General features: G+C 40.0%; 1 protein-coding gene across 2 annotated transcripts in view; it reads left to right on the top strand.

Moving 5' to 3' along the window:
* The window catches only part of UNC79 (unc-79 homolog (C. elegans)), a 382451-nt gene that overhangs the window by 276702 nt on the left and 79264 nt on the right, over positions 1-26485 (top strand). Inside the window, exons 23-29 of one of the 2 annotated variants that reach the window (XM_011991735.1) lie at positions 337-516; positions 1997-2062; positions 9935-10221; positions 14270-14452; positions 15416-15578; positions 18134-18283; positions 18863-20083. In XM_011991735.1, coding sequence (XP_011847125.1) covers positions 337-516; positions 1997-2062; positions 9935-10221; positions 14270-14452; positions 15416-15578; positions 18134-18283; positions 18863-20083 — 2250 coding nt within the window. The remainder of the gene's footprint in view (positions 1-336; positions 517-1996; positions 2063-9934; positions 10222-14269; positions 14453-15415; positions 15579-18133; positions 18284-18862; positions 20084-26485) is intronic. The other variant, XM_011991736.1, reaches the window with a different exon arrangement.

Below are 26485 nucleotides of genomic sequence, written 5' to 3'. Positions count from 1 at the left end.
CCAAAGTGCTGGGATTACAGCCATGAGCCACCACACCTGGCCTCTTGCTATTAATCAGTTACCTACAGCTCTGAATAGGTGGAGAAAAGACTTTCGTCACTCAACTGTCCAATGATAACAAAATTAGATAATTTAATCTTGTGGTCTAAGCAGAAAAAAAAATCATGATAGGCAATAGTCATTTTTTTATGTAGGACTCATCAGAGAGGGAGATGTATATCCATGAAAAATGTATGTTAATATTGAAACTCTACACAGATGGATTGTTTTAGACTAGGTGGATTACATAGCCCTATGTAAAGGAGAGTGATAGTCTCTTTAATTCCTTTTGCAAAGCCATCACTGCTGTGAGGACCAACGTTGCTAACCTCAGCGATGCAGCCTTATGGAAGATCAAGAGAGCTCGCTTTGCAAGAAACCGCCAGAAGAGTGTACGTTCCCTGAGGGACAGTGTGAAAGGGCCCGTGGAATCCAAGAGGGCACTCTCCCTCCCTGAGACCCTGACCTCCAAAATTCGTTGAGTATCTTCTTTCATCCTTCCATTAAATCTGTTTAATGTCTTTCTGAGGCTGACCTGTCTTGTTAAATGTTCACAGAGAGTATAGCATGTTCAGTAAACTGAGTTTGTTCAATAAGTTTGGCTTTCAGATTCCCTAGAGAATCACCAGGGGTATAAATGCCTAGGGTTGCTTTTGCTAGTTTGCTGGGGTAGCAGAGCCCTGATCTAACAGTAGATGTTTTTGAAATGTAAAAGGCAGCAAATGCATTGATGCTTGGCATGCAACTTAGAAGAAACATTTGCTCCTAAGTCCTAGAACACCAAAGTTTGCACCACCAGCCTTGTATCCTAAGAGCTGTCTGAATACGACTTAGGTAATAAGACCTATGGCGGCTAAGGAGGGAGAGTTGAAATTTGGAATGTAGTTTTTTTTCATGTCTGATAGAAGCAGCCACACAAGCCCCCCAAGACAAACCAATAATAATGGTTGCTTTTGAAATAGAGAAATCAGGCTGAGAAATTGAATTTCTGCTCGTCTTCAACAGATAATTTATAAATAAAAATAAGCTTCATTGCCAATATTTTTAAAAAGACCATATATAATTGTTCTATAAAAGGTCTTTCTTTATATTATAGTTTTAAAGAGAATAAAATTTTCCTTAAATTACCAAATGACTAGATAAACTCTTAACGATTAGTAATGACTCATGAAGGACAAATAATTACAAATTCATTACTAAATCACCATACTAATGAATGAGTATGTTTAAATATATTACTAACTTGTAAAATTTATTAAATGATTTAATCTTTAAATAATCACTGTGAAGTAAATAAAATAATGACCCCAAACCTATTTCTTACCCTGTCAGAATTTGAAAGGTTTGTTTTTCATTGGCATTTATTAGAAGACAGCCTTATATAACATAACCATTTTAAATCATAAATATGATTTGATTTTGTTCATTACATTTTCTCTGTTTTATGACAAGCTATGGCAATGTGTTCTTTTAAACTTTGGGAGAGTTAAATATGAATGAAAGTTCTTTAAGTAATCAATAACCCAGTTTTTCAGGGAGCAAAGATAATCACAGGTGATCATTTAAGAATAACCAATGGTAGTGCCAGGCCCCAGGTGAAACTGTTTAAATCCTAGAAACCAATACCCAAATTAAATACATAACTAATTTTATATGAGTTTTCCAGCTCTATTTATATCCTAACTGATCAGTTTGGAATGTAAAGTTTGTTTCTTGTCGTTTCTTGTTCATTAATTCACATGACCATTTTGAAGATGAAGTAACATTGAAGGATGTTCTTATGATTCAGATAAAAACTGCAAAACTTTCGTTACATAAACAACTTTTATGTGATGTTAATTACAAATAGAAAAACGAAACCTGCCCCTACTATCCAATACAGTTAGCACTGAGTATATTTTCTAGGCTCCAGTTGTCTGTAATGCTTATTTCAATAGAGTTGTTGTTGATTTTTAAGCTATGAGGTTGACCAGGCATGAGCAGTCTGCTCCAGCTCTCGGTGGGACACCCGAACAGACGCCAGGTGGGTACTTCTGACATTGAAGGGCCATGTACAAGTGTCTATCACAGGTGGACAAGGTAGAGAATGTGGTGTCTCTAACTGGACCAGGGTGATATACTTAGGATTTGCAAGCTCAAAAGGGTTTTACCTCAGATGTTCAAGTGTTTGAGCCCCTGATATGGCAATTCTTTCCATTTTGATATTAGCAGATGACTTTTGATTCCATTAACTTTTGGTCCAGTAAGAAGCATCATATCACCTGAGTCTGCACCTTTCCCCAGAGAGCCAGTATGACTAGAGCTATCCGTAGTATTGATATTTGTATGTGTCTTTACACATAGAAATATTTTGTTCATATATATCTGCTATAGGAAAACCATACATTTCATTTACATTTTAAAAGGTTATACATTTGAACCACTGTCATCCGCTCATCCCCTTAGCCATTCCTGATTCTTTGCAACTCTACATGCATTTCTGTTTCTCAGAGAAAGGAGAATTTCCTCTGTTTGGAGGACCATAGCATGATACACTTTAACGATCATTTGATGTTCTGTGATATATTACAATTTATCATGAAGTAGCCTAAGAGTTGAAGGGGTATTGGCAAGGAGGCTCCACGCGAATGGTGCCGTGACTCACTGGGAAGACTGTGAAGGTTCTGAATACCTACTTATTAGTCAAAAACAAATCTGGTAACTACCAACTATGTGTCATGCTATAGAACATTTGAGTTTTCATCTAAAACTACTAGTTTTATGATAAACTTTTCAGAATGGTGCACACACTCTCAGAAGGAAAATTTCAAGTAAGGAGACTTTAAAGATCACGTGCGTTATGCGTTATAAAAAGGATGTTTGAAAGAGAGGGAGTCCGGAGTGGGAGGGGAGAGAGAAAATCCCAGAGATCATCTATGCAGACAGCAGATGGTGGCCAAAGTCTTTTCTCTGTTACAATTGATGCGAAAAAAGGAATAGCAAACATTTGGTAGAGTCCCTCTACCTTGCCTTACACATCGCTCATGTACACTACTGTGCTGTGATTTTTTTCGTTTTAAAGAATAGAAATAAGAACTTCTGATTCAAAGCTTCATTAGAAATATGAAATCCATGCAGTTTCCCTTCAGTGAGGCATTTTTGAGGTTGTTCTTAGGCAGTTTCGTAAATTATCTTTATTTTACTCTAGCTTGTCTCTTAAAACTTAGCTGAGAAGCTAGTCTTTCATAATAATTATCCATTTAAACAATCCAGCCTGAGAAGTCCCCTCATATCACTGTGGGACAACATGTACATGTGTTTCTTGCAGTTAAAAAAAAGCCTTCAGGCATCTAATTATTCCACCAAAAGTGGCCAGATGGAAAAGAGGCAGATAACAGCATTGTTTAAATTAAATGTGAAGCTAAAACTTCAGGAAAGGTAATTTACATGACACCAGCATAAGCAAAACTTGCTTAGATATGGAAATAGCTGGCTCAGCTTATAAGGCAATTTCAAACTACTGTAGTGTTCCATTTTTGCATTATTATTTACTGGACCCTGACTCTTTCTAACTTGGAAGCAAGTACATACCAGATTTATCATAAGATTGTGGAGAATGGTTTAAGACAGTAATTAAATGGAAACTGAAGAACTTGCTACCATACTTTCGTTTGGTCCAAGTAATGAGCTCCTCTTTGCAGACCTCTTGTTGATTAGACTTGAAATAAAGCAGATGCCCCTTTATACAACAAGATTTAAATTTAATTGCTGTTTAGGTTGAACTTTTTGGCAGTGGATTTACAATTTATGACTCTCTGATCTTAACCTTTACATGGTACCCACAGAAAATGGAATAGAAAATTCTATTTTCTATAGAAGGTATACTCTGCAAGGTTTGTAGAGAATCACGTTCCTCTATGTCTTTTCAAATCAAAGTCTTTGTGCATCTAAATAAAATTCATAGAATCTTATAGCTGAAACATTAGCGATGTGTTAACAGTCTCATTTTGTAGATGAAGAAACTGAGATTCTTACAAAAGAACAAGCTTATTAGTGACAGATCTGGGTCTCAAGCCCAGAGGTCCTGAGCTCTGTAACAAGGCATGTAACTGCCAGTAGGAATTCAGCAGCTTCATTTCATCCTAATTGATGGGATACACAATCTTTTTAACTGCTAATCTACAATTTGTATGCTTGGACATAGGGAGTACTTTCACTGGTGCTGTAAGAACCAGGAAATTTTGTCTTCATGTATTTAGAACACCGATGAAGATTAATTGAATAGAATGCAGCAGTTGTTATGCTATATAAGCACAATACTGAACTAACGGTATCAGTCCCATGTGAACATAGGATGCTTAATTATATCGTGTTCCTCATCGCCTGGAGTGCATAATTAAACAAAAATAGGTATGTAATAATGATAATCCTTCCTGTATATATAGTATCTCTTTACTTACAGGAAAACTGATGTAGTGAGGGATTAAGTGATTCTGCTTCGGTGATTGCTTAAGGTCATGTATGACTGACTAGTTAGGATCAGAACGGAAGCCGGCATCCAAGGGACTTGCCTTGCTTGCTTTCTACCACAACTACCTCTCGATGAACTGGTCTTAGGGTATTTCTGCCCTGTGGGACATGAGGACACCAATCTGGTTATGGAGTTGGCCTGGGCTTTCAGGCCTGCTACAGAGTGGCTTAAGGCCATGAGTGTCCAGACCAAAGGACTTTGCCAGTTAGGACCCCAGATTGGTCCAGAGCTATCCCCATTTCTTGTGGGACTTGCATACTCTGAGTTCTGCCACAGCCTGCAGAGAAACCTAGAGATCTCTTGGCCTGCATTTATATCCATAAGAGAAGGTGCCCAGTGCTCATTAGGACCAATAAAGCACTCTTGCATTGACCTTTCCTGTCTTCTTGGTGTCCCAGCCTAGAATTCCAAATAACTTTTCTTTGGGCTCCTTCTTTCTACAGATGGTTTACAATTCACTTCTTCACTAACTTGCAAAATGCCTATTGACCATTAAGATCCAGTAAATCAGAGTACAGTTGTTTTTATAGGAATACTCTTGTTTGAAGTTATATTTTTGGGAATTGACAATTTTTGTTCAACAAACATTACAAATACTTTTTCTGAGTTGGGGTCTTGCTGTGTTGCTCAGGCTGGTCTTGAGCTTCTGGGCTCAAGGGATCCTCTCACCACAGCCTCCCAAGTAGCTTGGATTACAGGTGTGTGCCACAAATGCTTGTTCAACAAATATTTATTTTACACCTGCTGGACTAGGAAATACAAAGATGCTTTGGAAATTTTTATACTCTTAACTTACTTATGGCCAAGTAAGGGATATTAAGTATGAACATCAGTAAACTCTCATCTTGAGTGAAAGTGACAGTACGTAGGATGAGTCATGTCAAATGCAAAGGGAGGGAGCTTTCTACCAGCTGGAGACATCAGGGAAGGTCTCGTGGACAGGTGGCTTTTCAGCCAGGCTTGATTGGTGGATGAGACGTAAACTTATGATGATACAATGTGGAATAGGAAGGAGAAAAGGTAGGGATGGGGAGCATAGGAGGATATGAAGTTAGCCACTGCCCTGGCTTTCCAGCCCTGCTGTGGATGTGTGCACACATAACCGAACACTGAGGTAAGGAGGCAGGGAGATGAGCGAGGCAGTGTAGTGAGAGCTGCCTATGGAATGGAACCTCATTTATAGTGCTTACTCATTGGCTGCCCTGGACCAAGTGCAGAGTAAGCTCATGGAAGGATCCTTTCTTCCTCTACCTAATTGTCACTTGTTGGTTTGGCAGAGGGGTCAGTGAGTCAATTCACATAGAGAAACGTTCCCATATTCCTGCTGTTTTGGGACTCTATCAATTTTTCTCTTATACAGAATGTAAGCTCTGACATATTTATTCGAATTTAGTGCACTTTGACAGACATTTATGTATAATAGTTATCTACTATATGTCAGACATTGGCCCCTATTCTGTGAGGGATATAAAAATGGATAAAATATGTCATTTGCCTTCAAGAAGCCTATGTTGTTATTGGAGTATTAAGGCAATTGAATAGATAAAATGTTCTGCCTTGCAAAATTGTTATTGGCCACATGGGAGTTAGGAAAATGCTAAAGGAAATTTTCCTCCCTTCTTCTTTTTCTCTTCTGTCCTCCCTCCTTTCTTGTCCTTAGAAATTTAAAGAATTTAGGGATCACATAGAATTGCTGAGAGGAATATTGGGTATATCTAATAAGAATGGCTTTTGGGGACCTGTTTATAGTACCAAATTGTTGGGGGAGGGTAGAGAACCACTTTGCAAGGTGAAGAGAGCACCATGAGCAAAGGTGCAAAGAGGGAAAAACATTGGCTCCATTCTGAGATCCACGAGCTTGTAAGAATGTTGACCATTTCGGGTGAAATAATAGGAGATAAGTCTGGAAAAGCAGATCCTGATCCTGCCTGGTTTTAAATCATCTGAATAAATAATGTTGTATTACACTTTGGAGTTTCAATCAGTTATACAGCTCTGTGGACAGATTGTAATGGACTCACTCCACATTAAAGGTATGGTAGGTATAGCTCTGCCTCCATAATTATAATTATAAATATAATTATATTTTCTCTGTAGAAAATATAAAATTAGACCTTTTAACATGTTAAATCTTTATGGTTAGGACAGATATAGAAATTTCACAGACTAGAATTCAAAACTATTAAGCGTTTTGTTTTCCTTAGAGAAAATACTTGTAGGCATTTAGTTTTAAAATGGAAATTTCATACCTTTTCTAGGTTAAAATATTAATATTGTCTTTATCAATAGAGAACATTTCCGCTTATCCACAGCTCATTTTTCTTAGGGATTTGATTAAGGTAACTTGTCTTTATGAAGAGTGCACCAGTCACAAGCTTACTCTATTTCAAAGAGAGGCAATAAACAAAGTATAGACTTGCAAAGCCCACACTGGAGGGGTAAATTACTAGAATAAAAAGAGATTAAAAATTTTTTATGCAGAAGTTTACATAAATGTTCTTTTTTCAGTACATTTGTTAAAGATCACTCAATTCTTGCTATTCAGGGAAAGCAGCAAACTTAAGATCCGTGAAAATGATCTACAGTGAGATGGGCATGTATGAAATGACAGTCATCGGGAAAATCTGATGTGATGGGAAAACTCAGGGTTACACATTGTTTAGAAACATGCCCACTTGTAATAAGAAGAAGAGTTTTGAAATGTTTAAGCTGAAGTCTGATGGTCTATTTTCTAGACTTGAATTGGGATGGAAGGAAACAGGAGCAGGGTCCCAGTTGGGCCTTGCTGGGAGCTCCCTTTCTTCTGTATTGAGGTTCCTAGATTCTCAGTACTATAAAACAAAGGAGCAACTTCCTCTCAAACACTCTCTGGTTCCAGTTTCTAACTTTGGGACTTTGTTGTTGAGCCATTGTGGACATGAGGTGGCTGAGCAGGACTGAGTGATACATGTTCGCTTCAACTTTGCACCCCAGAGCTAAAAGGAATTGAAGACTGAAGCTATATTGTAACAGCCATTACTTGCTGCTACAATAACATTGAACCCTGCAGGGAGTCCTGTCATATTCTTGGCCCAAACATGTCCAAAGCAATAATGTCCTTCTAGTTGTAAAGTAATACTCTAGTGGAAAAACAAATCAAGACTAAATGTTTTTCTTTTCTTGTTCTTTTTTCTTTTTTTCTTTTTCTTTTTTTTTTTTTTTTTAAGAGAAGGTCTTTCTTTGTTGCCCAGGCTGGAGTAGAGTGGCATAATCACAGCTCACTGCAGCTTCAACTTCCCAAGCTTAAGTGATCCTCCTGCCTCAGCCTCCCGAGTAGCTGGGACTACAGGTGTGCACCACCATGTCCAGCTAATTTTTGTATTTTTTGTAGAGACCAGGTCTTGTCATGTTTCCTAGGCTGGTCTCAAACTCCTGGGCTCAAGTGATTCTCCCACCTTGGCCTCCCAAACTGCTGGGATTACAGGTGTGAGCCATGATGCCCAGCCTCAGTAAACTATTTTTCAATGCTGAAAAAATAGCCCTGTAAACTTTTTCTATTTTGCCTTACAAGGATAGGTATTGTATTTGGTCAAATCCTATATTACAAACATTTAATTTAACCACATGCTGTGATGCTTTACATTTCCAGCCTCTCATTGAAATAGGGTGTTCCACATACATTGATTTTTTTCCTGATGCATGCCTTATAAGTAATTATATTAACAATTTATTGATCACCCTGCATGTGAAACACTGTAATAAACAAATCCTTAGGTTTTATTTGAATAATTTTTGATAAAAAGTTTCTCTAAAGTGCATCATACATATTCATTCCTTCATGCACAGATTCTATGAGACAGAAAAGTGTGAGTGTCCTGGAATCATACTGACGTGTGTCAGATGGTTTTCTCTGTATTAGAGGCTCTTACACTAAGCTGCCTCTGCTGCCTCTTCACTTACTGTCAACTATCCCTTCTCAGCAGTTCACTTTTGAACAGACCAACATTCATCTGATTCTCTGGGAAACTCGACAACCAAGCTTGTTACTTTATGTGCAGGTCTAAACTGGTAAATTCTGAATTTGACCTTCATGCTACTATCCCAGAGAAAAAGTATTTGGGCTTGAGACAGCAAATTTCTGCAATTCCCAGAAACATTTCTGATGCCTCGCTTCTCTTGGCTGTGTCCTGGAAGGCTGAGACTTTGCCAAATTAACTGAGGAGTTAATAGGTATAAGTTACTACCTAACTCTTTGTTGCATCCTTTACACCATAATTATAATGGATGTAACCAAGGCTTGGTTTATAATGGTTTGTAACCAAAGCTTGTCATCATTTAGTAGAACGTTTCCTTGCAGGATGAGAGATGAGAATGCCGGTGTGCTGATCTAACCCACCAGACAAAACTTTTATTTTCAATTTAGATATTCTAATGTTGCTGTAAAAAAAAGAAAAAAAAAAAGGAAAGAGTATTTTGAATAATCCCCAAACCATAAATATAGAAGAGCAAATATCAGTCTTCCTTCTCCCAAAGTCCTAAACCAAACCTGATAAGAAGGGGCAGAAGAAAAAAAGGAGACAGGGTAATTTCTGACTTTGAAAAATAACAGAGAAAGTCAATTGTCAGGGAGCTGCTAAGATGCCGTTATTTACTAGGTTAAGAGGAAGCCAAGGGCTAAGGTATTTTTTCTTTCCATGTGAACTTTCCGCTCACCTTCATGTGGTGTTTTTCTGTTTTTAAAAGTTCATGCTTCGCTCTCTTTCTGTTTGTGTCCTCTCCCTTCCTTGTATGTTTCTCATGACATACAACAGGGCTTATAATTTGCTATTTATAATTTTGACTATTTCATTTAAAGAGAACCTACTGCTAATATCTCAGGGTTTGGAAAAGATTTTTTTTTTTTTGCACTAGCTGATTCATGAACATAACTGAATTGAGATAATAATTTAAACAGAAGAACCCAGTGGTTTTGCCCTCAGTAGATTTTAGACTATAGTGTTTTGTGGTTATTCTTACATGCTTATTTTACAAAGCTGGAAGGGAAACTTCCTTTATCACTGAGGATAAAACTTTGCCAACGTGTTAAAAAATGTGCTAAATGCAAAATGTATTTAGGCATTTGTCTTGCTGTTTCAGGATAATATTGCTTCATAGCACCCTATTTTTATTGCCATTCCCTTAATTCTCCCAGATTACTTGGTTGTTGACGAATACAGTAACTTTCACCCCCGGACTAGGGCTCTGCCTACAAGGCCATATTGTGCCTTTAAGTTTCTTAAATTCTGTCTGGAGCAGAAAGTTTTGTAGAAGCAGAAACAAGGGTGCTTTTTCAATATATAAGGGAGATTTTAGTGTCACTTCACTTGTGAACAAGTCACCCACTCACAGCCTTTCTTCTACTGACAGGACAACAGTCTCCCGAGAATGACAACACCATCAAGGACCTGCTCCCAGAAGACGCTGGGATCGACCACCAGACAGTTCACCAGCTGATCACAGTGCTCATGAAGTTCATGGCCAAGGACGAGAGCAGCGCCGAGTCAGACATCAGCAGTGCAAAGGCCTTCAACACGGTCAAGCGACACCTGTACGTCTTACTCGGCTATGACCAGCAGGAAGGTTGCTTCATGATTGCACCTCAAAAAATGCGCCTGTCAACTTGCTTTAATGCATTCATTGCAGGAATTGCCCAAGTGAGTGTAATAACAGCTTTCGGGAGTCATACCCTTATACTTTTAGTAGAAACAAGGCATTACGTACTATGTAGCCAACACTGGTTCAGCATAAAGGTTTGTACAAATTGCTCGGTGTTATGCAGGAGTATGTGGAGGGGAATGTGAAGATTAGTAAGAATTGGTAGTCTGACTGAGAAATAGTGAGAGAGAGAATGAGAGAGACTGTGTGTGTGTGTGTGAGAGAGAGAGAGAGAGAAAGAGAGAGATATGCTAACCTTGTAGCATATGAAGAATGTCTGTACCTTGATATGATAGTTACATAATCATTTTAGTATATTTGGTTTCTTTTCTTTTTTTTTTTTTTTTGAGACCGAGTCTTGCTCTGTCGCCCAGGCTGGAGGGCAGTGGCGTGATCTTGGCTCACTGCAAGCTCTGCTTCCCGGGTTCACGCCATTCTTCTGGCTCAGCCTCCCAAGTAGCTGGGACTACAGGCGCCTGCCACCACGCCCGGCTATTTTTTTGTATTTTTAGTAGAGACGGGGTTTCACCGTGTTAGTCAGGATGGTCTTGATCTCCTGACCTCGTGATCCGCCTGCCTCGGCCTCCCAAAGTGCTGGGATTGCAGGCGTGAGCCACCGTGCCCAGACAGTATATTTGGTTTCTAGATCACTGTGCTCATTTTTTTTTTCATTTGCTAACTAAAAATACTTAAATTTGGTTAATTCTATTTTAAAAATTATAATTTTAGTTTATATTAATTTCAATTGTATCTTACTGAAGAAATCTTTCCAGTTAAAAGGAGTTTCTAATATTCACATGTTCCAATATTTTGTTTAGTGTAAAACAGCTGAAGTTGGAGCTATGGAAAGGCTTGTTTTCTCTGTGTGTTTCAGCTACTTTCCATTTGGTTTTACACACTCAAATTTACATTTATCTATTAAAATTGCCATTTTATTAAACATTTTCTTTCACAGTAAAAAAAAAAAAAAAAGAAAAAAAAGAATTGGTAGCCTGGTATCATCAAGGGAGTGTGGGAGATTTTTTTGTTTTGTAAAATATACCTGCAATTTGCCATTTTAACAGTTTTAAGTGTATAGTTCAGTGGCATTGAGTACTTTTATGTTGTGTAACCATCACCACTGTCCATCCTCAGACGTTTTTATCATCCTAAACTGAAACTCTGTATCCATTAAACAATAAGAGAGTATAGGATTATTTTTTGTGGGTGTGGTTTTATTTATTTATTTATTTATTTATGTTTTTGAGACGGAGTCTCGCTCTGTTGCCAGATTGGAGTGCAGTGGCGCAATCTCGGCTCACTGCAAGCTCCGCCTCCTGGGTTCACGCCATTCTCCTGCCTCAGCCTCCCAAGTAACTGGGACTACAGGCACCTGCCACCGCGTCCGGCTTATTTTTTTGTATTTTTAATAGAGACGAGGTTTCCCCGTGTTGGTCAGGCTGGTCTTGAACTCCTGGCCACAAATGATCCGCCCACCTCGGCCTCCCAAAGTGCTGGGATTACAGGCATGAGCCACCGCACCTGGCCTTTTTTGTTTGTGTTTCTGTGGTTTTGTGTGTGTGTGTGTGTGTGTGTGTTTTGTTTTGTTTTGTTTTGTTTTAAAAAAAACCTTTTCCTTTTTTGGTTTCAGGTGGAGAGAGCTGAATTAATCATACAACTTATCTTTTTGCCACACCATCATCACTGGCTTTTCCATGTGTGTCTGCTACTTCTAACTGTTGTATTGCATGCCATGGTGGACAGACACCATACTTTACTCATCCATTCCCCTAGTGATGGACTCATATTGCTCCCAATGCCTCACTACCCCAAACAGTTCAGTAATAGGCATCTATGTATACGCACCTTATCAGCCAATGTGAGAATTCCTTACGGAGATGGATCCAGAAGAATTGCTGGGTCGTAGGGTAAATGTATGCCTAATTTGGTCAGTGCTACAAATCTCACTCTCCAGAACAGCTGCACCAATCTGTAAAAATACAGGACTTGGGGCTAGAGAGATGCGGATATGAATTTCAGCTCCGCCTCTGTTATTAGCTGCTAGGGCTTAGGCACTCTCTGCTTGCTTGCTTATTGGTAACACAGATTTCCTTTTTTGATAGATTAGAGAAAACCTATTGCAAAGCACCTTGATTCATGCCTGTCTCATGGTAGGAACTTGATAGATGATAGCTGTTATTGTCAGTTAGCTCAAATAGATTGTAATGTAATGAACAAAGATAAGCAGCGTGAGAGCAATGTGCATGTAGTCGTCCTGTGCTGATGCTGATAACTGGATGGATCACCGCTTTTTCTCAGCTGTCACTGTTTCAGATACCAAACCCTCCCTCCCTCTTCCCCCCACCCTCTAAATCCACATTATGCATATTTACTTTAGAAATAAAAGCTAAAATCGAGGCCAGGCATGGTGGCTCATGCCTATAATCCGAGCACTTTGGGAGGCCGAGATGGGCAGATCATGCAGTCAGGAGTTCAAAACTAGCCTGGCCAATATGGTGAAACCCTATCTGTACTAAAAAATACAAAAATTAGCCAGGCGTGGTGATGTGCGCCTGTAGTCCCAGCTACTGGGGAGGCTGAGGCAGGAGAATCGCTGGAACCTGGGAGGCAGAGGTTGCAGTGAGCCAAGATTACACCACTAAACTCCAGCCTGGGTGACAGAGTGAGACTCCATCTCAAAAAATATATATATATGTATATATAAGCTAAACATTAAAAATTAAATTTTTATATGGGGTTTATATAACTCCAGAAAACCTGTGTCAAAAATAACTTCCTAATATTTTGGCATATATTGCTCCCTCCATTTATATACATACATAAATTTCATACTCACATACGTATGTCCACACATTTTTACAATAATAGGTTCATATTATACATACTGATATATATGCCACCTTTTTAAAATTTTTTTGTTTCAATGAGTTTTTGGCGAACAGGTGGTGTCTGCTTACATGGTTAAGTTCTTTAGTGGTGATTTCTGAGATTTTGGTGCAACCTTTTTAAACCTGAAATTTTTTATGAAGTTTATATCATGTAAATAAATTTGTGTCATATTCTGTGTAATGCTTACATAGTATTCTGTAGTTATACAAACAGTATTTTATTTGTCTAATCCCATATTATTGAATATGGAGGTTGATTTCAGTTTGGGGTGACTATAAACAAAGCCATGTTGAATTTCTTTAACATACATTTTGGAACACTTGTCTGATTATTTCTTTGGGATATATTTAATGGTTGTATTGGAGGTATGGGCTTTTTCTTTCTTTCTCTTTTTTCCTTTTTTTTTTTTTTGAGACAGGGTCTCACTCTGGTAGCCCAGGCTGGCGTGCAGTGTTATGATCATGGCTCACTGCAGCCTCGACATCCCAGACTCAGAGGATCCTCCCAGTTCAGCCTCCCGAGTAGATAGGAGTATAGGTGTGTGCTACCACACCGAATAAACTTACTGTATTTTTGGTAGAGAGACAGGGTTTCGCCATGTTGCCTGAGCTGGTCTCATACTCTTGGGCTCAAGCAATCTGTCTGCCTCAGCCTCCCAAAGTGCTGGGATTGCAGGCATGAGTCATTGCACCTGGCATGTGCTTTTTCTTATTCCTGAATGCATATTGCTAAATTGTTCTCCTGAAAGATTGTACCAAGTTTGGTTGGTATAATACTTGGTTCAAAGATTGAACCAAGTATTGCCGGTTGTCCATGAATTCCCATTTCTGCAGGTGGTTACCAGTATTAGGTTTCTTCATTGTCTAGTTTGACTCTGGTTAATAGTTGAATGGATAAAATTTTATTTTCAATAGGTACTGAAATAAATAATTAATTAGATTAAAACTATTTTCATTTACAAGTTTCAAAAATTTTTTGTGAGGTTGGACTTTTCCTCCTTCTTGCGTACTAGCCATTACTTTTAATATTTTGTGGGGTGCCTGTTAAATATTTTGCCTGTTAAAAATTTTAACCACTGGGATGGCTCACATTTTTCCTTTTGACTTCTGAGTGTTCTTTGTAGCTTTCCATCAGTTGTTAATATTTTTTCTATTTCAGGTTATGGACTATAACATTAACTTGGGAAAACACCTTCTCCCCTTAGTGGTTCAGGTGCTCAAATACTGCTCTTGTCCTCAACTCCGGCATTATTTCCAACAGCCACCTCGTTGCTCCCTCTGGTCCCTAAAGCCTCACATCCGGCAGATGTGGTTGAAGGCCTTGCTTGTCATCCTTTACAAGGTGAGCTGGGTGGTCACTGCGGTTTTAGATGCAGTGGTTCTCTTAGAGAGCATGCAGCATAAGGAGAACACCTGAGTCTTTAGTTGAAAATTTTGTAGCATAAAAGTTTGACCTTTGGAAGGAAGATCAGGATATGCAATCACTGTTAAGAACCAAAGAGCTATTGAAATGAAAATACAAATGGGAGGCCCTGTCGATACATGCTCTAAAAATGTTTAAAACAAAGAATGATAAATGGTAGGCTATTGATCAAGAACCTCTGTTTATAGTGTTTATACTCAGTCTCATATTTTATCTAAGTATTAATTATTATTTCAGAAAACAAAGAAGATATCTGAAATTGTATTCACCCGCTAAATGTTTATGCCAGATAATTTTCTTGAAAAGAACTGTAACTATGAACTGGCATGCCTTGCTGTCAGTGGTTTGGTGAAGGAGGAAAGGAATATAGTCCCTTGTAAAAATAAGGCCATGGAGGAGGGCGTGGTGGCTCACTCCTGTAATCCCAGCACTTATGGGAGGCCGAGGTGGGTGGGTTGCCTGAGTACAGGAGTTCGAGCCCAGCCTCAGCAACATGGTGAAATCCTGTCTCAGCAAAAAATTAGCCAAGCATTGCACATGCCTGGTCCCACCTACTTGGGAGGCTGAGGTGGGAGGATCACCTGAGCCTGGTAGGTTGAGGTTGCAGTGAGCTATGATCACACCACTGCACTCCAACCTGGGCGACAGAATGAGACCCTGTCTCTAACTAAACAAATAAATAAGGCCATGAGCAGAATCTCTTTCTACTTCTCTCTCTCTCTCTCTCTCTCTCTTTCTCTCTTTCTCTCTCTCTCTCTCTCATATATATATATATATATTTATCCCCAAGAGATACTGCAAACAGTATCTGGCAAGATCAGGTGGAAAAACTTACCCTTTAAAATAACCATTTATCTTTTTCTCCCTCATTTCATTGGGCAGTATCCATACCGAGACTGTGATATCAGCAAGATCCTGCTGCATCTGATTCACATAACAGTCAATACACTCAATGCGCAGTATCATAGCTGCAAGCCCCATGCCACGGCAGGACCTTTGTACAGTGACAACAGTAACATAAGCAGATACAGCGAAAAAGAAAAAGGTACATATCTAAATTGCATCCCAAACCTAGCTTCAATACATAATAGATTTCTGGACAATGTTTTCTTATCAGATACAGGAGTGTTCCCAGATATCATTCTGAAGTAAAAAGAAAATCGCTTTCTTAATTTTCCAGCTTCCCATGAATGTTGCTGCTTTAACTTTAAAATTGAGCATTCGAGAGGAATAATTGATATGCTTCTAAAACCTATATCGTAAGAAATAATATTTTGTAAAATATTTTCTGCTGTTTGATTCAGGAACCTTCATAAGCCTTTTCTTACGTATTAGAAGCGTCTCGATTTTGGGCTATAAAGTAAGTCTTGGTTGGCACACAGTGGAGCCATTCTTCATAGGTTTCTAGTTTGCCCCTGACCTTTGTGCTCATACAGTTTCAATGGAGTCTAAGTTTGCTGAAGTGCTTTTTCCTAGCCTTTTAATGCAATACAAAGTGATTCAAAGCAAGGGAAATGAAACATTTTGCTGCATAGGTGTAAGTTATCTCCACTATAAACACTTTTTTCTATTGCTACCTTTTTCTAAAAGGAGGCAGTAGAATGCAACTTTAGCTAGAGTAAAATTGCAGCCTGTTTTCAGGTGCGACATAAAGGACCAGGGTGTATATTTTCCGTTTTTAGTGGAAATCATGGCTGACTAGATTTTAAATTGACATCATTTAATCTAGTCTTTGGAGAAAACCAAGTGTCCAATGACCCTTTGTGAGGTTAGTAGAGTCTCTTTTGGTAGGACTGCTCTGGAGATGTCTCAAAAGTGTACATTGTAGCTGGTGTTCCACTGTTTATTATTGCTGAATGTTCCAGAAATCTAGTTTGGCTACAGATGGAACTCGAGAACTAGGTTCTTTAAGTTCTGGTACCATTCAGATCCTTCCTGAAGAATATTGTGTCTACCAGTTTAGGGTTTGGTCTCTGGGAAATTGGGGAGATCTGTTAAGCTATGGATGTTTTCAGCGTGGGCTTAGTGTTTGGGCCAAACCCTGATGAACCTTTCTGGATGGGAGGCGCCATCTTGTGGTCTTTCAGTATTGATTGTTCAATGCGTTTGGAAAATCACTTCAAAGTTATGTAATGCAAATCACGTAACTATTGGTTGGAAAAACTGCATTTTTCAAAGAATATTTTTACAAAAAGGAAATAGAGAAGTAAAACAGATTATTGTGTTGCGTTTTCCCAGAAACATGGGGATTTGATAGGCGTTCCCATCTTTGTGGATGTTCACTGGGTTTAAAAACAAATTCATTTTGATTGTTAACATTTATTTTTATTTAATTAAAAAGTTTACTATGGTCATTTCACCTAAAATTTACTGCTTCAAGTTTCATTTACTTGTAGAATTTTGTGCATTAGAACAGAACGAGTCCTTAAAACTTGATGCATGTAATGCCCTTATGCTAAAAAAAAACCTTGAATAATCATAATCACACCTGAGCCTCATCTGTCATATATGTAGATGTACATACAGGCCAAACATTATTAGGTCAGTGATATTCAACTTGAATAATAGGTTAACTCCATTTATGGTGCTATTAAATGTATTTTAGTAACCTTTTCTGTTGCCACTTTGTACGTGGCTTTCGCCCTTCAAAAGAATGAAAGAAGAAAATTGGTTAAGTAAACTTTGTGGGTTGCAACATATCAATTCTTTCCTCATTAACATATTTTGGGGTTTATCTTGGATTTAAAAATGGCCACATGGGTATAATACGAAGGGAGGACGTAGAAACAAGTTCAATAGGCATTCGAAGTGACCGATTTGTTTATGTAAGATTAGGGATCGTAAGTGTCAAAGATTCTTTCTGGGATTCATGAGATCCATAATAGTTACATGTGGTAAACTCCTCAGAGAAGAGTCTTACTTTAATAGGAGGAAATGTTATTTTCTGTTTTCTTTTTCCTTTGTTTACTCTTTCAGTCCATAATCATTCGTGGAGCTTTTGAGATGACAAGTGGCTTTTCTAAGCTTTTTCTGTGTGTTGCGTGTCTCATTATCAAATGTAGAGTACAGTATTTTGCATTCACACCATATAAGGTGCATGTACTGTTAGGCTGTGTCTATGCCAGTTACCAAATCCCAGAAAGGCAGATTTTTTTTTTTTTCTTTTTTGGAAAGGCCAAGATCCACTCATTTTGTTTAATTTCCTTTCGCCAAATCAGCCTGAAAATCCACGCAACACAGGCAAGTCCAAGCAGTGTCACAGGCTCCTGGAAAAAGTAGCTGACATCTATGTGTCATCTGGTGTTAAGCGTACTGGAAAAGTTTCCCAAAAAGGCACTGTTGGACTCCCAAGAAGCCTCTCTTTTAAAATGCTGCCAATTGTCATGTGAAAAGTGACGGGCAATCTTGTAACAGCTTCCTCTGTCCAATAGATAGATAATTTGATGCCTGGATGAAATACCAACCCATAGCTAGACTTGGGCTGGTGCAGAAACTACCCCAGACCTTGTTCCATAATGCTTTCATTGAAATGCTTGTGTAGACACAGCCTAAGAGAGAATAACCTCTTAAGTGTAATTTTGACTTTCTCTCCCCAATTAGAAGAAGATAGTGTTTTTGATGAATCTGATATTCATGATACACCTACTGGACCCTGCAATAAAGAGTCTCAAACTTTTTTTGCAAGATTGAAAAGAATAGGCGGCAGCAAAATGGTGAAATATCAGCCGGTTGAGATGAATGTTCAGAGAAGTATGAATTTTTTCTCTTAGTAATTTTATGCAGAAATGTTGTACTCTACCGTTTGTTTGGGGTGAAATCTTAATTTTATTATGTTACTACACATTTTAATACCGTTGATTTATATATATGTATGCACAAACAGTATATATATATACACAGTTATATATATACGTGAATCGACAGATACATCATTAATGTCATGATCGTCTTTGAGGGCCATTGCTTGATTTGATTTGTTGCAAAATGTTTGCTTCTCTTCCACACGATTTGAATACAGTTTCCTAGATCTGCCTCAGCCAAAAAATGATCCCCTCTCCTATGCACAAATGAACAGAGCTGAGGAATTATCCCGAAGTCCGATTTTGGAAATCAGATCTTAAACTGCCATTTTGGTGTCTTTCATTCCTAAATTTTCCAGTTTTTGAAATTAGAATGAACCTTCCAAAAACTTGGCCAGAAAATTCGTTTTCCCTCCTGGTGGAGCTGGGATTGTGATGATGATTTATGCCAATTGTATGCCCAAGGATGAGGGGAAAAAATGGTGAAATCTCCAAGTAAAATAGTACTAGCTTTTTCTGTTTTGATCAGGTGAAATAGAACTGGCTGAATATAGAGAGACGGGTGCATTACAAGACAGCCTTCTCCACTGTGTGAGAGAAGAAAGCATTCCGAAAAAAAAGCTGCGCTCTTTCAAACAAAAATCTCTTGATATAGGGAATGCAGACTCGCTTTTGTTTACATTAGACGAACATCGTAGGAAGTCGTGCATAGATCGGTGTGACATAGAGAAGCCTCTGACCCAAGCTGCGTATGTCGCACAAAGACCAAACGACCCTGGACGTTCTAGACAGAACTCTGCTACGAGGCCTGACAATAGTGAAATCCCCGAGAACCCAGCTCTGGAAGGGTTTCCAGATGCTCGAAGGCCTGTCATACCAGAGGTTAGGTTAAACTGTATGGAGACGTTTGAGGTGAAAGTTGACTCGCCAGTAAAGCCTGCTCCTAAAGAGGATTTAGATCTGATAGATCTGTCCTCAGATTCAACATCGGGGCCTGAAAAACACTCTATACTCTCAACCTCCGACAGCGACTCTCTTGTATTTGAGCCTCTTCCCCCTCTCAGAATAGTCGAGAGTGATGAAGAAGAGGAGATGATGAACCAAGGCAATGACGGCTCCTCTGCTAAAAATGCTGCCTCCTGTCCTGCCATCCCCAGCCATCCTTCCGTCCTCAGCCTGAGCACAACTCCGCTTGTGCAAGTAAGTGTGGAGGATTGTTCCAAAGACTTTTCTTCTAAGGACTCAGGAAATAATCAGTCAGCAGGGAACACGGACCCTGCCCTCATCACTCTGGAAGACCCTATGGACGCCGAAGGATCCTCAAAGCCAGAGGAGCTGCCGGAGTTCTCCTGCGGTAGCCCACTAACGCTGAAGCAAAAACGAGACCTCCTTCAGAAGTCGTTTGCTCTCCCTGCGATGTCGCTGGATGATCACCCTGACCCGGGCACCGAAGGGGAGAAGCCTGGGGAGCTGATGCCAAGTTCAGGGGCAAAAACCGTCCTCCTCAAAGTCCCCGAAGATGCGGAGAACCCCACAGAAAGTGAGAAGCCTGATACCAGTGCAGAATCTGATACAGAACAGAATCCTGAAAGGAAGGTGGAGGAGGATGGAGCTGAGGAATCCGAATTTAAGATTCAGATTGTTCCCAGGCAGAGGAAGCAGAGGAAGATTGCTGTCAGTGCTATCCAGAGAGAGTACCTCGACATCTCCTTCAACATTCTAGACAAACTGGGAGAACAGAAAGATCCAGGTAAGCTTGCCTCTCTTCTTTCTCCCAGCCTTAACTTTAAGTTTGTGCATCTTGTTTGGTAGGGTACTGGCACTGAATATGCATCAGACTCAAACTCTTATAATGTCAGGGTGTGACATTATGATGGCTTCGCAATCACTCTGAATCCTTCCGGTTTAGTGGACAATGTTGGATGCAGATGTGGTTCTACTGGCTCCATAAATGTTTCTGTTTTTGTTGTTTTAAACTCTGCAGTCAATTCTTGACCACCCTTGGCAATGAGATGCACTGGTTAATTCGTATCGGGATAATCCAGGTATCATCTTAGCCTTCCTCAAACAGCAAAAGTCATTAACTTGAACTCTTTGCTTTCTTTTTTTCTCTACTCTATACTAGTGAGCTATGATATAGTCCAAAGAAGGAACCAATGTGAAGGGCTAAACTAAAGCAAACAGTGCTTAGAATGATTAAGAATTGACTGTACCATCATTTACAGGGCATACAGCTGATTGTAGATACTAACCAAGTATCAGAAACCAAAAAATACCAGTTACAGCCTAGACCCTAACCCACAGTCATCACTTGGTGACGAAGTTGTCACTGCCCATGGATTTCCTGCATCAGGGCCATTTCTTATGTTTGCTTGGAGGCATTGTTTCTAAGAAAGATAACTTGAAAGAAATGGCAAGCCCATGATCCATCCCATCCTATAACACAGTCTTCTGTAATGTTACTGTGACACTGATCAGAACCCATCTTCATTTCTTAGTTCAGATCTTTTAACATAAGTTAATGGGGATGGGTGTGGTGGTTCATGCCTGCAATCCCAACACTTTGGGAGGCCAAGGCAGGCAGATCACAAGGTCAAGAGATCGAGACCGTCCTGGCCAACATGGTGAAACCCCGTCTCTACTAAGAACACAAAAATTAGCTGGGTGTGGTGGTGCACACCTATCGTTCCAGCTACTCAGGAGGCTGAGGCAGGAGAATTGCTTGAACCTGGGGTTGCAGTGAGGTGAGATCACGCCACTGCACTCCAGCCTGGTGACAGAGTGAGACTCCATCTTTAAAAAAAAGTTAATGGGACTTTAGAAAAAATGGAATTGGCTAGGGGTGATTATTTTAGTAGATATATAGACTGTGGAAGGTTAAAAACTGGTGAAGGTCTTAAAGACCTCTGGCTTAGCCCCTCATGTTATACAGGAAGATACCGAGGCTTAGAGGAGGTGATGCACCAGGTCACATGGCCAGACAGAAGCAGTGCCTGATTCTAGTCACGTTTTCCTGCTATTCCACACAAAAGCAACTTCTGAGGGGATGCACCTGGCTTTTTTATTTGCCTCAGGCATTTCCAGAGGTTTCTAGCTGTCATCTAGCCCATAGGACAGAGCTGTCTACCTCAAAAACGTGCTGTAAAACTCTGTTGAATGAACATTAGCGTATTCAGAAAGGGTCATGCTCCAGCCAGGCAGGGAAAAAAGGGTCCTTGTTCATAACAACAAAGTTTAAGAAGTTAAGAAGGCTTTCAGGAAAACTGGGACACCTTTTTATTGTTTGGGGCCAGGAAAATGGCTGCATATGGAAGGAGGACGGCACTGACCTAGAAATGATAGAGGTCTATAGGGCAGGTGCATACGAAGCTGAGGTCCACAGGGTGAGTCTCTGTGATGTGTAGGTTGCATGTAGGTTCTAGCGTGCAGGTTTGTGTGTGCAACTGTGTTGCCTTCTTTATTCACCCTTGTGTTTGATCGTTCCCCCGACTACCAGGGAGGAAAGTGGTTTTGTATTCATACATTTGTTAACAGAACAAGGGAAAAATACATGATAATTATAACATGTCTTTAAAATGGCATAACATATATTATTATATAACATATATAATATATAACACATATATATTATACTGTCATCATAATTTTATGTCTCCATAGGGCTTTGCCTCTCACTGACTCTGATCTGACCTTTTCTGCCCCTCCTTGCTGGGCACGGGGAGGAGTCCTGTGTGCTCAGAGCATGACCCAGGCATCCCCAGACTTTCCTGCCTTCATCATCAGTAGTGAGGGAGACCCAGACACTTGCCCCTCCAAACCATCCCAAATGCACAGCCTTACCCTTGCTAACTGCCAGGAGTCCAGGACTCATCTTACTGTGCACTTCACTCTGTTTATGTCAGTCCCTAGAGTACTGGGTCGTCCTTCATATCCCTCACTCAGAGCTCCACAAGGCCTTGCATACCTTCTGTTCTGAAGCTTTCTTCCTTGTTACCCTGGCTCCTGAAACCCTTCCCCTGTGTCCTAGGAAATTCATGGTCCTTTATGAGCAAAATTCCTCACACATGTTCTCTCTCCTCTATTTCCCTTGCCTTCTGAGTCTAGTGGAAGCCCAGCTCTCCCCAAGGGCATTGCTTTCCCTACAGCCCATGTCACTGGACTTGGCCGGGGGCAGCATCTTCCTTGTTCCACACTGCCCCTTCCAGACCCTTCCCTTCTTGTCTCTAGAAACCTTCGCTCTGAGCTGCATACCCTCAGACCACAGAACCCACTACTTGCATTGCTGTGCCATCACGAACCCTGGCTCTTCTTCACTTGTTGACAAATTTGATTCGTGGCCCTTCTTACTCTTTCCTAAATTATTCCTGCTGTAATTCCTATGGATTTTAATATTAGTGTAGATGACACTCCTGACACTTGGTTTCCTTGAATGCATCTTCTCCAGCGATTGTTTTTTTAATCCTCCACCTTAGCTCAGCTGCTCCCACCCATGGTCACATCGCAGACCTTATTATTTGCCAATAACTGCAACCTCTTCATGATCTTACTTTCACATCTCTCATTCTCTGATTACCATTTCTTCTCTCCCTGGATAATCATGTATTGATCCAAGTATGTTTTGCTGTCCCTCCCCTACTTCACATCTTTTCTCCTTACTCAACTTACACTCAAGGCTATCAATGTAATTCCTCCCTGCCTGCACCCGCTCGGGCCTTTCCCTTTTGAGATTTGCTTGGCTAAACACAACCCGTGTTAAAACCAACTCTCCCTCTACTGGTACCTGCACCTATCAGGTGAATGTGACTGGGTAAAAACACATAATGCATTGTTCAAGAAGTTAAAAGAAAATTAAGAAACATGCTTGAATTCCTTAACATGACTAGTGAAAGCATAGCTCCAGGACTGGCCAGCAATAGCACATGGGCCAAATCTGCCCCACTGCCTGATTTTGCAAATGAAATTGTATGTAGTACAACTACACATGCACAAAATAAAATTTAAAAAAAGTAAAACAAAAACACACAATGTTGACTGGTATCATTTTAAATTAATGGCCATGAACCTCGACTGGGTCCTTCAACCTGGCAATCATAATGTATTTTCCTGGTCTATTCACATTTCCAGTCTCCTAAATGACTATTTCGTAGCTACTTTTCTGCCTGAACTTTCAATAAGTCTTCCAACTGACATAATTAAAAGGACTTTCCACAGCCTCCTACCACCTTATCTGCCCACCTTCCAGCCTCTGCACCTACACACCTGGACTTCCTGGCTGGGGCTATAGGTTAACTCTCTGTATTCCTATCTACACCCAGCCTTTCCACATGTGGACAAGATTCTCTCTCTCTAGCTTACTCAAGAATATTGGCCCCTAAAATTCTCCCCTCTGTATCCTCCCTTAGTATTTTTTTTTTTCCTAAAGGACCCTTGACTTGAGCCTACAAACAATCTTATTTCTCTTTCTTAAACAAACAAAAGCACTTGATGCATGTTCTCCCAACTGTTATCCCGTTTTACTTCTTTCCTTGTAGCAAAACATTTTGGAAGAGATAGTATAAAGTTGTCTCTTCCAAATTCTATTAGAGTTGTCTCTTCCAAACTCTATACTAAAACATGCTAATGGATTAAAATTAAAAGAAAACAGAAACATAATGTTGACTGGTATCATTTTAAATTTTTATATCATTTAATTTTTGGTATCATTTTTAATGTTTTAGTATAGAGTTTGGAAGAGACAACTCTATACTATCGCCAGTTTTCTTCCATTCTATTAGTTCTAAAAGCTGTTCATAAGCCAGGCATGGTGGCACACACCTGTCATCACAGCTACTTGGGGGGCTGAGGCAGGAGAATCTCTTGAGCCCAGGAGTTGGAGGCTATAGTGTGCTATGATTGCACTTGTGAATAGCCACAGCACTCCAGCCTGGACAACATGGTGATACCCTGTCTCTTAAAAAAAATCATTCCTATGAAACTTTCATTCCCACTATTTCACCCAAACAGCAGTTGTCAAGGTCACCAGTGTCCTTCACTGCTAAATCTGCCAGCAGTCAGCCATGAGGTCTGATGCTGACATATCTGCAATCTTTGACACTGTTGGTCACCCCATCATTCTCTTTGGTTCCTCTCTATCTCCCTAATGACGGAATGACTTGTGGTCTCTGTCCTTGATCCTAGTCTCTTCTCTATGAACTCACTCTCTCTATGGTCTCGTCTGGTTTTAGCCTTTACATATTGTCTCTATGCTAAGACAACCATCAGTGACCTATTGCTGGAATAATGCTGTGTAACAAACACCTCAGCAGCATACAACAGTAAATATTTATTTAGTTTGAGAGTCTATGACTCATCTAGGGATTGGCCAAGGCTTGGATGGCGAGGCTCTGCTTCTCATGCCTGCTGACCTTGAAGCCTGGAAATATTCTAATGGTGATGGCAGAGTCACAAAGGAACAAGCCCAGTTGCAGAGGCACTTTCCAAGCCTCTGGCCATGTTATTCTTGCAACCATTCTGTCAGCCAAAGCAAATCACATGGCTGAACCAAAGTCAAGAGGGGAAATATACTCTTCCTCTTTAGTGGTGGACCTTTAAAGTCACACGGTGAAAGGATGGATTCAGGGAGATATGAAGAATTGGGGCCACATCTCTCAAATATTGCATGGGACTTTTTTTTTTACTCATACTAAAATATTACCTGTTGTTTTTCTGAAATTAACATCTAACTGAGCATCCTCTATTTAATCTGGCAACCTTAATCTACCTTCCCACACATCCAGAATGTGGCATCTTCTTCTTACTTCCACTGTTTCCACCCTGGCCTGAGCCACTGACGTCTCTGACCTTGATGAACTGCTACACCCTCCTGACTGGTCTCCCACTTTATACTGCTATTACCTTCATGCTCTCTCAACACAACAGCCTGAGTGATCCTTTAAAATAGGAGATTACACCATTCTCCTGTTTGAAGCCTTCCAGTGACTCCCTATTTCGTTCACAGCAAAAGCTCAAGTTCTTTAAATTCCTGCAAAGCCCTATGTGGTCCTAGTCCTCACTGGCTCTCAACTGCATTCGCACTATTCTCACCACAATGCTACTTAGTCACAGTGACCACTTGTGAGGTCTGTATTCCTTACCTTTGGGCCTTTCCACTGATTGCTCCCTCAACCTGGAACTGCCAGATATCTGTCTGGCTCATTCTCTCCATTCTTTTAATTCTTTGACCCAACACGAGGTTCTCTGTGAGGCCTGCCCTGGGCTATGCCCCACACTCCAGTCCTTACCTGGCATCTTGATGTCTCTCTTTCTCTTCTCTGTTTCTCTCCTACAGGGAATTGATCTTCCAACATACAACAATTTATTCACTTTTATGCATATTAATTATTATCTGTCTCTCCCCACCAAAATAAAAGCTCCTGAAGGCAAATATTTTGTTTGGTTTGTTCACTGATTGTATTGCAAGTGACTAAAAGAGAGCTGGCAAATGTCTGATGAAGGAATGAAAGGATAGCCTGATATTTTCTGCCCATCACTATAAAAAATTGAATACAAATATTTTAAGCCGAGTGGATAGCTCTATTCAGATATTTATCTTAAATTTATACAAGTAAAAGTTTCATAAAATGATGGAGGGCTGAGGAAAGATTGCCTCGCTGACAGAATCTTAGTACACTAATGATTATTACTGACCTTGTTATAGTAAGACGTTTCTTTAAAATTAAAGATACACCAAGGATTTTAATAGGCATGCCAAGGCCAGGCATGGTGGCTCATGCCTGTAATCCGACAACTTTGGGAGGCCAAGGTGGGTGGATCACCTGAGGTCAGGAGTTCGAGACCAGTTTGGTCAACATGGTGAAACCCTGTCTCTACTAAAAATACAAAAATTAGCTGGGCATGGTGGTGGGTGCCTATCATCCCAGCTACTAAGAAGGCTGAGGCAGGAAAATCACTTGAACCTAGGAGGCGGAGGTTGCAGTGAGCTGAGTTCATGCCACTGCACTCCAGACTGGGCAATAGAGCAAGACTCCATCTTACACACACACATATACACACACACACAAATAGGCATACCAAAACTCTAAAAGTCTTAATAATCTTTCAGAGAGTCCTTGAAAATTAGCTTTAAGCTTTTCACTAGCATTATTGGTGAGAT

This window comes from Mandrillus leucophaeus, unplaced genomic scaffold (genome assembly GCF_000951045.1).
Source record: "Mandrillus leucophaeus isolate KB7577 unplaced genomic scaffold, Mleu.le_1.0 Scaffold4, whole genome shotgun sequence".
Taxonomy (NCBI): Eukaryota; Metazoa; Chordata; class Mammalia; order Primates; family Cercopithecidae; genus Mandrillus; species Mandrillus leucophaeus.
The sequence above is the reverse complement of the archived record's forward strand: the minus strand, read 5'-3'. Positions and strand labels throughout refer to the sequence as shown.